The sequence below is a fragment of the Bradysia coprophila genome, chromosome IV, assembly GCF_014529535.1.
Source record: "Bradysia coprophila strain Holo2 chromosome IV, BU_Bcop_v1, whole genome shotgun sequence".
NCBI lineage: Eukaryota > Metazoa > Arthropoda > Insecta > Diptera > Sciaridae > Bradysia > Bradysia coprophila.
Window position 1 is genome coordinate 13,479,741 of NC_050738.1, and position 13,851 is coordinate 13,493,591.

Below are 13,851 nucleotides of genomic sequence, written 5' to 3' on the forward strand. Positions count from 1 at the left end.
TGTTTAGTATTACATAAAATATATTTACATAAACACTAAATATGGTGATGAGAATGAGGTTGAAAAATAGAAAATAAAAATTTCTTTTTCTTTTGAAAAGTGGCACTTTAAGTATTTTTGTTTGTTCATTTGTTTAATTTGTGTTACATAAAATATATTTAAATATAATATGAACAGAAGCGAGTGAGCTACTATTTCAAGTCAAGTTTAATTTATTTTTCATTATTTTAAGAATTTCTTTTTTTTATTAATATAAATGTCGTTCCATTAACATTTGCATTAATAAAATGCCGCTTTTTGTTTTGAAACATGATCGTGAATTTGATATTAGAATTAACCATGTGTACCAACTCAAACAAAGAAAAAGTTTTACGCAAACACAAGTACAATTAAGTATTTAAGAATAGAAAATCATCCAATTGGCACTAGCCTCACTATCACCCTGTTCCTATCTGCAACGCATCGCAATTATTATGTTAATGAATGTTGAAGTACTAGATTTGGTGGTGGACTTTTGCATCACTACAATAAGTTCAATATAGAAATCTAATAAAAATGGAAAATGTGATGCCAATTGTAGTTAGACGAGCTATAAACGCTATCAATTTCAACATCCCCCTTTGCATCATATCGAGATTCGGAATGACTGAACGCATAGAATCATTTTAAATTCAAACAATTCCATTGTTGAATAATAGACTCAACAAAAATTGATGCTCAATGGTTCGCTCTATATTCAAAATTGGAAAATACCACCAAAATCGTTTCAAAATTGTGAAAAGCCATATTCAAATGCATCGACAATAAAAAGTCCGCGTGCATAACCGTCCCTAGTATGTGACAAAAATGCCTCTAAATGCCGGTAAGCGATGGCAAACCTAATGAAAATAATAACCAATTTGGTGTCGAATGGAAGGTATATTAGTGTCGCGTGACAATAAATATAATTAAAAATTTAATTTTTCATTGAAACGTCTTTTGCACGGCAAGTCATATTGTCGAACTTTCGACTAGTCTATTCGGCACATCTCTCAATATTAGTAAGAAATCCAATATTTTTTGTCAGTAATATAAGGGGTCTTTGACCATGACTTTATGAGTGACTAATATATCGGTCAAAAAGCTCAAAAAAAAATTGAAAGATTTTTCCTCAGAGAAAACTCTTTGCAACACATTTAATGTAGCCGGCAAATTTGTAATAATATTCCTGTGCCCGTTAATACATTGACAGGACTGAAGTAGGAAGCTGAAGCGTTTGATATTAATTAATGCAAAATGCTATCAGCTTTTATGTAAATATTGGACAATTAACTGTAATTGTACGGTCGATTTTTGTTGTTGTTATTTTCGTTGCAAATCCATTTTTAATGAACCATCATAATTGAAATGTATTCAATATTTTAATGAAAATTCACCAATATTATGTGTATACGCATGGTTAATCGAATAACAAACACATGTGTGACGATAATAAATTTATGGTAATTTTTTGTGCAAAACAATGAATGTTTCTTTTTTGTTGTTTTTCTTTTTTAATTTGAAAAATTAAAAATTATATAAATTGATGTAAATCCAATTTAAATATACGATAAAATAAAATAAAAAACCATTAAATATGAGAGATAATATTATTATGTTTTTTTTAAACGAAAAACTATTAATAACGAAATTAAGTAAAATGAAAATGAAAAAAAGATAAATAAAAAAACCAAAAATATTTTTAAATTCTTTTTAAATCAAACTGGGTATTTTGTATGTGGAGATGATTCACTTTAATTAATAAATTTTCTGTACAATATACGCTGATCGAATGACTTTACATGAAAACAAAACGGAATTTAATGATTGTCATAAAAGGAAAACCGGCAATCAAATTTGTTTAAATTTAATAATATGCTGGACACGAACTTATTACGTCATGAGACGCACAGTTTTTTTTTCTGATAAATTCTCGATTAGACACCCTTAACAGACACGCACAAATTTCATCGCGAAAAATTAACAACAATCCAGACATTGGTTCAGAAACATCTAAAAGTCTGCCATACGATACTGCAATATGAGACATGAGTTAGTTGCTTACATATTCACGTGTTGTCAGAGAAAAAAGCAGTCCAATGAAACTATATTATAGCAGGATGGATTGTAGTACATATGTAACGTGTCCCGACGATATTCTTCATCGAAAATCATGTCCTTCTGTCGTTACGAGTAAAAACTCTATTACTTTTTGTAACAAACATATTTTGCACGTTATGTATTAGGGAGTGACTTAAATCTCATTAAATGTAAATTAGAAGCTCGCACAATGTCACTGTGACGGAATAGAATCCGATGAAAAAGTCAAACGTAAAAAATTCTTAAAATGTGGTTGCTTCTAATTTCCAGAAATTATGAACTTTACCCGCAAAAAATGCTTTTTGATTTCTTTGTCAGCAATTAAAAACGGAGTAAAACGCACTCATTTTTATATTATTTTGACATGAATAATGAATACACTCAAATGAAATCGACCGATTTTGAAGAATCGGCCATACCTGATATGTACATTCATTGATTGTCAGCACTGTTCATGGTGCAGAGACTCATAATTTTATTCAAATTTTATGTTTGTCCGGTTTTCCTTCCATTTAGAGTCACTTATAACGAGAATACTTACGAGATTTTTTCCTTTCTTAAAAGTCAAAAAACCTCTCACTAAATCTATCCTGAGTCATACATAAATAAACGAAATTACCTGTGTGAATCCTTTTGTGAGTATTTAGGGATGACTTTTGACTGAATCGTTTCATACACAAATCACCTGAGAACGAATATTTCAGAATTTTATTTTGGTGCAACAGATATACGGATTATAGCAAAATTATATTACATTGGAACGGCCGCTCCCCAGTATGCGTTCGCATATGAACTTCTAAATATGGTTTACGACAGAAGGCGGCTTCGCACACCTAATAAAAAAAATAAGTAAAATAAAGCAAAGATTTGTACAAATTCGGTAGAAATAGAGCAGAAATTGAGATAATTTAAAAAAGAAAGATTCAAAACACAACAAGGAAAACATGAATCAAACTTTCATCATGCTAGGAGGTCAATGTGTTAGACCATTAAGAACACTTTATCCACAAAACATTTAAAATCAATTTCCGGACTTTAATAATCCTGAAAACCGTGATATTGGGCATACAAGTTCGCTGCCAGAAACAAACACGGTCGATAAAAAAATATTCCAAATATTCCACTCACCGTACATTGAAACGGCTTTGTTCCTGAGTGCAATTTCATATGAACGTAATAACTGCTAGCTGACGATAGCATTTTTCCACAAACTTTACAAGCTTGTGGTTTGCTTCGTGAATGGCCAGTACTAGATTGTGAAGACAGAGAATGAGGCATTCCGTGTGCGCTTTGTATTTCTTGTTTAGTTGCATCCGATACGGTTGACATTGGCGTATCTGGAGGTTGTGGCTAAAGGAGGATAAGTATTTTATAACATTTTGCAACAATTTCGGTTTTTTTCAATGAACAAACCTCATCATTGTTTTGATCATTACTATCCGGAAGTCTAGTTCGCCAATCCATTCCATGATTTTGCTGAGAACACGAAAAAGAAAATCGTTCAACAAACACGTACCAGACTGAACAAAATACCCGAAATATTCAAAAAAGACTAAAACGATTCAACTTACCACAATTAATGGCTGAGGTTGCATGTCTTTATCATTGATAATAACTGATTGTTGTTGCTGTTGATCATTGCTGTCAGATCGTTGTGGTTGAAGTGCTTGTAGCATTTGTGGTGGTGGAGGACACGTTGAATAAAATCCCATCGGTTCGGCTTTGATTTGCTGCTCGAACATACTAATCGTAGCAAGCAAATCACTTGTAGGGGGTACGGGAACTCTCCCGACCCCCCAATGTGTAGGGAAACTAATGTTGGCTTGATTTTATCGATAACCGCCATGAATTTCTTGCCACAAGGTCATGTTGATGGATATTTTATCTGCAAATCAAGCAAACATCGACAAACATAAAAATAAATGACATTATCTTCGACGAGATGGAAACGTATATAATAAAATAAAACGGCAGACGAGATATATAAAATAAAAAAAAAACGAAGATTTTCTTAACCTAGTTCAACATTGTGTGGTGTGGTAACAAAAATAAATAAAATATAAAATGTTTGATCGGGTTGTCTTCCCGACAGAAACTAAATCAAAATGATTTTTTTTCTTAAAACCACCGAAGTACATCACCACACCGTATATACATATTATACATTCATGTTCCTATTGTTTTACTCGGCGCTATGATGTACAGCTATTATATATGGTTATAAATACATGACAAGCCGGCAACGAAAACTTTGAGTCGACTATCCTTTTTTGGCATTTTCAAGGAGACTATACTCACTACAAAAATACCTATCTAAAGTATATACCACACCCAAAAATCAGCTGAAGGATATATTTTCATTTATATGTACGCCCTCTCACTATGTGCTTCTGTATTACATAAGAAAGCACCGGCACGATGGCCTTGTTAACCTTTGTTTGCTTTCCATTTTTCCTCTCCATAAACAAGAGAGGTTTTATTTTCCTTTTCTTCATTTTCAATGGAAAAGACAACGTTCTCCGAAAAAAAAATCTGATGGTTTACTTTGTCGCTAACCGCATTCTTTCCATTTATAAATGCGGTTTTTACTTTATAAAATATTCAAATGTTTCCAGCCAAAATTTCGAATAACAAAACCGTTTTTTAGTTTAAAAAAAAGAAAAGAAAGAAAAATACAAAGTTGAGTGTTGAGTTAGAATTACTTAATGGAAGAACAAACCTTTTCGAAATGATTCTTCTTTTAATTGCAGCTAAGAGACATCCCGAAATGATGTAACTGCGCAAACATAGCCCTTTTCGTATAGATACAGATAGGTAGGGCTACAGTGTTCTTCAAAAGAATTATTTAAAGAATTCATGAAGTCAGTCAGAGGCGTTGACATTAGCTAGAGCGATTAGACGAAGAGTTCCGAAATAATAATATTGTGGGAATAAATATTAGCTGCGGGTAAACGGTCTTCACACGGTGAGAGAAAGAGTTGGTTATGTTCGACCACATAATATTTGAATCAAGTATATAGAAACCTTGCTAATTAAGTCGAACAACTGATTCGTCACACACTTGATGGTCAACTCACGCTAGTATTTAAACTAACATGTGGAATTTGATACTTAGAAAGTGGTTGATTGATGCTAATCATTTTAACTGCTAAATTTTGTAAAAACTTTGATTTTTAACTATATTTCAAACACCACTACAGACATCGAGATCGACATGGTTGAATGAACACTCAAATGTTAAGAAATATTTACAGAAGAAAATGCATATTTACGGTATACCAAATCATCCCTATACTTAAAACCCATAGTGATATATTGTTGGCCGCGACATTCTTTAAGTCGTCTTTAACCATGTTCTGTACATTTTTGCATTTGCACAAAAATCAGCCATCATGGGTTCACAGAAAAAATTGATTTAAAGAATGTCTCGGCCAAAAATATATCACTCAGTACTTTGGGTCTTTGTCGAAGGAGCACCTAATTTTGTGAGCAAGTGGATAACCACTTTGTGGGTAAGGAGAAAACCACTTAGATGATTAACATTATTAACCAAATGTTAATCAAGTGATTAACAAGTGATGACCTATATGTAAATCGTCGGAAGTTAAATGTAAAACTCACTGATTACTCGAGATCAAATTTTCAAAGTCAAATTAATCAAAATCGGATGTGAGTCTCGATTAAAATTTCTTTTTATAACAGATGCGAATTAAGTATAGATTCTCAGTATTGCAGCTGTGGTCTCGGAAAGAAACAGCTCTTGACATTATTTGTAAATGCCCGAAGTACTGGATCTTCCGACACAGAACGCTAGGCGGTCATTTCATTCGATCACTCAACGTACCCACACTGATAAAAAAATTTCGTCAACATACATCCAGTATGTATGAAATGGCTGGCAGACAGCTTCATTTCTGTCTTACTTCGAATATGTATATTCCAACGTCTGGCAAGTATATCGTACATGTTCGACGTACAAACATACGAGTGACAAGAATAGTCACGAGCAGTACGTATGACTATACGTCGGACATGTACGATATACATGTCAGACGTTGGATATACATGTCAGACGTTGGAATATACATATCCGACGTAAGGCAGAAATGAAGCTGTCTGCCAGCCATTTCATACATACTGGACGTAAATTTTTTTATCAGTGCAAGTTCGGAAACAAATGGTCACACAACCAACAAATCTAGTATCTCAGCACAGTTATTATTAGTCCACTGTTTAATTAATACAAATGCAAACTATGCGTTACAATATGAAACAAATGATTTTATTCTTGGATGTTCACTACAGTGCTCCTTCAGCTCAAGAAAATGTTCTTTCAGTAATCAGCAGAAATAAAAAAGAAGAAACAAAAATACTAAATTCGCTGGTGCTCATCAATGATTCAACATACTATTATGCCCCACAGTCATAGTTAATGCAATTTAAAACAACAAAAATTCTGCTCGCATCGATGACCTAGCTAGTGACCGAAAATTTTTCCGAAACTTTGCCACAATTACATCTATATGAATTCCTTAAAAAAAGAGAAAGTCTTTTACCGGCATTACCCTTCAAAGATTCTATACTGATAATCATCACGTATATATAATATAAATGAACAATATTCGCTTACACAACTACCGAAATTATACATAAATGCTGTAGCATGGAAATAAAGAATTCGAGTGAAAAAAAAAACAACCAAAACATTGTCCTAGTTCGGAAAGTGTTCCTGAGCGCATACGAAATACGTATATGTAGGCGATACATGTGTGGTATCTATATATGTACATCACAAAATAATCTATTCGAAAAATATCTGTACAATTTTATGCTTTTATGTTTCACATGTGTATACACATATATACGTATCTATATATAATATGCACACACTGTATTTTGATATGGCATGGTACATTGGTAGTACTACTCACAGAGCATACGTACAACTCATGACTTCGATGTATAAAATATGTATAACTGAACTGAAACCGAAACATATCTATTTTATGTATATTTATTAGAGAATTTCTATATATTGTATTATATTCCCAAGGTCGTCTGACTGCTGCCGGTACCGCTAGCACAAAGTTATGTATTATTCCCCGTTATAATATAAACATGTGTATTATATCAACATATAATATAACATAAATATGTACGGTTTTGTGTACTTAAAGTGAAAGTATTTTCGTATAGTAGCGGTATAAGCAACATAAAGGCAACATACCAATATTCCTCGACATTATAAAATATAACTTGCTTATAACATTTTACCTAGGTACAATTTTTGGTACATAATGTCATGTATAAATAAATTGGATGTTATATGTTGTGTATCAAAATGAGTGTGTGTCTATGATCATATATGTTTATTCGGTGGAATATAATGTGTAGAACATTTAAATTTACGACTATGGATGTTACGTATACATTTATACGGAGAGACATTGGGATTTGGTAAAAGGTGCAAAAAAAAAGAAGAGGCAACCGAAACTTTCTTGAGTTGGTCATGACTTTGGTACAATCATAAAGAGAGCTATTATAAAATCAAAATAAATAAACGAACGAACGAACGTTTTTTTTTTCTTCTTCTTTCTTCCTCAACTTGTTTTAAATGTTTTATGTGCGCCATTATCATTTTGTTGTTCGCGGAATGCATATGGAATGAAAATGTAAATAAAACAGGCGATGGATGGTACGGCTATTTTATACCATGTTGGATCAGCTTATAATACAGAAATTGATGATGTCAGCAGAGAAGTGTGACTCATCTGCAGACCGTTCTTTTTTCCTGGTATATCAGTTTTTTTCTTTTGCTTTATTTCGATTGTTTATTGTTAGATGCGATGCGACTCATTAATTTGATTAATAGAATAATTTCAAATTGTTTAAGAAAACATGTGTGAGTGGGAGGGCTAAGTGTTCGAATGTATTGAGACGGTGGTGTGGTAAATAAAGAAATCTTGTTGGTGGAATTGGATATATAGGTAACTTTTAAGAGTGACGTACATATTAAGCAGGGACTTTTTTTGGGGAAACATTTTCCCATATTTTGTCACATTTTTCATGTTTTCTCAGTTTTCTCCAAAAAATTGTTTTTTGCAAAAATTAGGAAAAATCTGAAATTCTGGAAAATTTGAGAAAATGTTTTCTCAAAAATAGTCTGTTATGGAATCCTAACGCATAAAGAATAAAAGAAACATTAGCGTCCTATGAATCATTCGACCGATTCGATTCAATTCTTTTAAGTGCCGATACCAATGGGCGTTTCATGTGGATTCCCTTCTTCATCAAATTTACTATTATTTTACCATCCCTTAAAAATATTAGACCTTCCCAAAGGTCAGAATTTAGTGAAAGGATATTTCCGATAGGATGCTTTTAAGCTGAAGAATTTCGCAAGGCTTCTATATAACTCGTCGATACCGCTTAATTTCTCAATTGAAATATTCAACCAGCAACCGCATTGGCAACAAAAATCGCATCCTCCGGCCTTTTTTGCTTATTGTTCTACAAGAGGTTTGCAATGTGAACTTCAATTTCGTTTGAGAGGGAGACTGGTTTTAACATTTGAATGAGATATTTTGTAAATTAAACATTTATCTGTCTTACAAATCTAAATAAATAACGAATATGTCTATACGTTTATGTACAAGTGCTTCAAGTTTGACACCTAATTATACAAAGATCAAGTGATTAAACCTACGGGTATTATACGGTAGAGAGAAATAAATGGATATACCATCCAGCGTTAAAGGCATTGAACATATACAATTATACGAAAGCTAAAACTCGACTGTTGGACTGTTCGACCAATCACGAATAAAAAAAAAACTTTTGATATGTCTACGAAGGAACTTGAAAAATCAATAACTCAATCCTCCTTATATATACACACAAGTGCCGACGTCGCTTTTGCACCCGTAATACGTTCAGTACAACGAAAGACGCTGTAGTGGAAATAATAGCTAAATTCAATCAGAAAAGAGAAAATTGAATTTCTTTCATAGAGATTTTAATCAACAGAAATAGAGAAGGAAAAAAATCGTTCTAATTGCTTGAAAATTTAATTTCACCTTATCGTCAAGATAAATTTCCTACTGAAATCCAGTATGTGTGCGAAATATAGCATTTATATCCGAAGGTAACCAACACACAATTCCGTATTATATTATGTACAAAATTGGTTAAATAATCTATGTAAATAACTCATGTTCTGGTTGAATGGAGATAAATCAAAAAAGAGGAAAAAGTTATGTAGTTTCGTGATGACATTCACAAAATATAGCGAGTGAAGCGCCCATTAGCAGAGAATTATTTTCTAACACTTTTCGGTGAACATTTCGTGAGGGTGTAGATTGATAAAAAGCGTCAAGCGAAATTCTCATTTTACCAAAACAGAGGGAAAAAAATGGAAATAAAATGGAAAATAGAAAAACAACCCGCCGTAATGTCAATTACAGAGTGTGCTGCTATTTTCTCCTTTCCCGTACATTCACTTATGTAATGCCATTTCCCAAAAACATGTAACTCTACCTTCCTCCCCTCAATTTTACAATGGCAAAATCGAAATAGCCATAACAAATTTAAATTACAACAACGGAACAACGGAGATGGATATACTAACATAAATTCGTTGAGTGCAGTATCGTATGTATATGTTATACAGCAGACGAGTCAAATACCAAATATGGATTTAAAATATCGATAAAACTTTAAACGAGCTGTATTTATACCGCCTGAGACGACTCTCGAAATATTTATGAGTTCCATTCCAAACCCACCTAGAATCGCTCTATATAGAGACACTCTCGTTTTGCTATATACGCATCGGAGTGCTATGGGTGTATTTATATATAGATATCGTACATATATATATATGTACAGACATGGATATAGAAGTTATATAGATTAAAATTGCACAGTACATAGCACCAAAGTGATTCTCTGGGTGTAACAACCGATTGGAAGATTTTGATTAATCTCAAAATAAAATAAAGGGAAATGTCTGGCTGTTACGTTGGATGTGTGCACAGAGAGTTTACCCATTAAAAATATTTTCTATAAACTATATAGCCGAAGGGACGAAAAACGGGTGATGGCGAAAAAAAGGGGTTTGAAGAATTGAAACGAGTAATATTTTAAGATTCTTTGTTTTGATAATAGACATCTATTTCAATGAGGGGTGGCTAAATTAGTTTATATCATCATTAATTTTAGACTTCATCTGTACTTGATTGTTCAAATGGTTCCTTATTCCATTCAACTGAAAACATAGTAACGATAGATAAGGTGTAATTTAATCAAATTTCGCTTTTCTTTCGCTTCTATTTTCGTTCGCTTTTTCCTTTTCTTTTAATTATCGACACCGAAAGCGGAAATTATTTTGATTTCCTACCAATCCGCAATTTTTTTCTATTTTATAGAACGAAAATATTCAGTCCGGGTGTTTGGATGTTGATTCCTCGTCGGTATATAAAACATTTTCTCGAATTCAGCTATTACATTATCTGAGTTACTAAAAGTCGTCGGTCGGAAGAGGTTTTGTGTATGGAATGAAAAGAAGTGGCAGAAATCTCAAACAAAATCTTTTATAGAGGGAGGATAACGTTGCGCACAATTATTGATTAGTTTCGTTGTTTTTTTTTTCCTGTTCTTTAAAAGGGGTGATTAAATTAGAGGTCATCAAGCGTATAGTGTACGAACTCTCGTAATTTTGAATTAACAGAATTAGTTCGGTAAGGAAATGGAATCAACGACATTGCACATGCTAGGTTGTAAAAAAATCGCGAAGTTGAGTTTGAAATATAGCTGTTTCGATGGACGCAGATACTTAATTACCCGCAATTAAAACAAAGAAATACCATCCAGAAAAAAGTTGAAATATAAATGTTTCTACCCGGGATGCAATGTTTCATATTTAAAATTGTAATTTAGGTTCGCATAATTCAATTATACAAACTTCAAAGATTATTCACGTTCTAGAATGAAGATGAAAAATTTGGAAAAATGAATTATAAACATCTCAACAGAGTCCAATTTATGTTGCAGGTTCAAAATTCTAAACTTTCAATGAATTCGAGACCAACTGGAAATATAATTTCTAAATTCCTTCAAGTAAATGATTCGGAGTAGGAGCCGATTGATTTTTTTTTTTAATCGGCCTCGGCTTGGAGCGTGGATGACGTTGTAGATCTTAAGTTTCTTAAGCAAGTAATTAGATTTTAATTCGATGATTCACCTTTTGTAGGTGTCAGTGATCCGCTGCATACAACTTAAAAGTTAAAGCTCCGGCTAAGAATATTTTTTCACGTTTTTCTTAAAAAATTTCCTTAGCCGAGCTTCACCTTTCAATTTCGCACAAAGCCGATCGCTTACACCACCAAAAGATAATTCCTCTACTTCATATCTAATTGTTTCCTGAAAACACCTAAGCTCAACAACTTAATCGACTCCCCAAGTCAGGCTTTATCTGATTAAACAAATCCGCTCTTCACTCTGGTGCAACATAAAGTAAATCATAGTGGGTTGGGTTCAGTCATTAACTTGCGACCACTTCCTATGGAATATGTACAGGCACCTACTGTTACCTACAACTAAGAGACGATCTCCATCTCTTTAGCGTTAAATTGAACTGAACCGAATTGTAAATGGAGTACACATATGCTCCACAGAAACCATTTATTTATTTTCCATTGAAATGCATCTATGAATGGCTATGTACTGTACATGGAATATCGGTCGAGTCGGAAGCAGCAATTTCACCATCGAATCCCACACAGAATTTGTGTTGAAAACTTCGAAATTTAACCGGATGAAAAGTAGTGCAACCCAACCCTCTCATCAATCAATTAAAATCTGGGTGGTCACATTTGGATTTACGAAATAATTTCAATGCAAAAAAAAAATCGATTGGAAATTGAGAGGTCTTTCTGCTTGAAGGTTTGATGCAATGAAACAGTTTGATTTGATGTTGTTCTTGAAATAGTTTTCATCAATGAAATCGAATTTAGATTAAGCAGCGGACGATTTAAAACCGAAATTCTGATCTTCCACGAAAAAATTATAAGAAATTATTAAATGTCAACAAGCATTTAGGCGTAGGATGAGAAATATGTCTGAGTCTGGTTACATCCCAGTTCCATTCGCATGGAAAATTCTCTTGGCTGACTACATTAAACGGAAATAGATTGATGACACTAAGTACGGTTTGTGCTTCAAGAAAATCATTCAAATGTCATGTATGAACTAAATTGTGAATAAAACTATCCGACAATCCGTGCATATGCGACAGTTTACATCATGTCGTGTAAGCTTAGAAGACCAAAGTTTAATTTGCATCGACCCACCAGTTTTCATTAGAACAAAAACTGATAACAATTAAAGTTTTCTGATGAGTTGTAATTGGTGTACATTCAGCCGAAAATCGCGAGCGGATCATTTAATTTTTTTTTTTTTTCGTTGATGAGTTTAATAGGCCTATTGATCCTTTACATTATCCTGATCTGCCTGGCAAAAAACAATTTTGTAATGTTCACTGTTACCACGTAGCTTTTCTAAATTTACAAATTTCACCCACAATCACCATGTCTTCTTTTCGCCTGGTGTATATATATTTAACAAACTCTGCGGGATCAATAAATAAATACAACGCATAGTACTGAAAGGACGGTGTAATTTTGTAAATTTGTATATACCAAATATAGAATTGATGGCACCTAACAACACTGACATCTAAAAAAGCGACACCATATAGAAAATCAATATGTCGGTAATATCGTAGCCAAAAATTAGTCATTTTTTGTTCTCTGCCACACACAAAATGTATTTATAAAAAAATAAAAATAAAAAAAAATGGAAACTGAAACTCAACTTTTATTGAGAGCATGAAATCGGTTAAACGATTTGAACTCATCTCGAGTTAATTTATAAGTTGCAAAGAAAACTGAACTCTAATTAAACTAAGAAAAAAATCCGAAACTGTTCAGATTTCTCATCTTTTTTTTAAATTAAATTTTTTGAAATGACACACATCAGCTAAATGTGAACATGCACTCTACTGATATTAACAACATACCTTCACACAATTTTTAGCACAAAAAGCTTTTTTCTTCCTTTTACAGCTTTTGACTTTTTTTTTATTTAACACTCCGATTTAAGTTATATAATAAAATGTAGAGACTGGCTCGACCGTATATTGCACAATTTTTTTCCCGTTTTTTTTTACTTTTCCTCAAAACGATATATGACTTGTTAATGTACAATATTCATATACATTTTTTTTTCGGTGGATATATCACTTTCTCCAAGACTATCCCAACAAACAAACGATAACCCCAACTGATAGCTATTTCACATGTAAAATCAGGAAAATTCTAAACATATACTTTAGATATGTAGTTACAATGGATGTACATGCAGAATGAACACGGGAGAAAAAAATTATTACACAACATGTATAGAGTATAGACAGCTCAACAATACTGTACAGTAAAAGTTCATGATACTTTGTTACAACCGAACGAAAACCAGCAAAAGCGACGGGGTTGTTTTTTTTTCTATATATTTGATATATTGGGTTCGACTGTGTTTCCGAGGGCGCAGGAAAAAGATGGAGGAAGAAATCGTCTAGCCGTAAGCTCAGAATGAAAATTTTTTGTTGTATACAATATATAAATGCTTGCATGTTGGGTAAAATTTTGTTTGGTATGCGTTGGGTGATGAGAGAGAAAA

General features: G+C 32.8%; 1 protein-coding gene across 28 annotated transcripts in view; it reads right to left on the reverse strand.

The window, feature by feature from the left end:
- Positions 1-13,851, reverse strand: part of LOC119066397 (zinc finger protein 2 homolog) — a 38,494-nt gene that overhangs the window by 18,899 nt on the left and 5,744 nt on the right. For 27 of the 28 annotated variants that reach the window (XM_037168859.1, XM_037168833.1, XM_037168844.1 and 24 more), the window contains exons 2-6: positions 3,690-4,003; positions 3,532-3,594; positions 3,247-3,468; positions 2,873-2,951; positions 2,738-2,803 (exon numbers count right to left, since the gene is read on the reverse strand). In XM_037168859.1, the coding sequence (XP_037024754.1) occupies positions 2,738-2,803; positions 2,873-2,951; positions 3,247-3,468; positions 3,532-3,594; positions 3,690-3,860 (601 nt within the window). In that variant the 5' untranslated portion in view covers positions 3,861-4,003. Of the gene's footprint in view, positions 1-2,737; positions 2,804-2,872; positions 2,952-3,246; positions 3,469-3,531; positions 3,595-3,689; positions 4,004-13,195; positions 13,578-13,851 lie in introns of those variants that run through there. The other variant, XM_037168835.1, reaches the window with a different exon arrangement.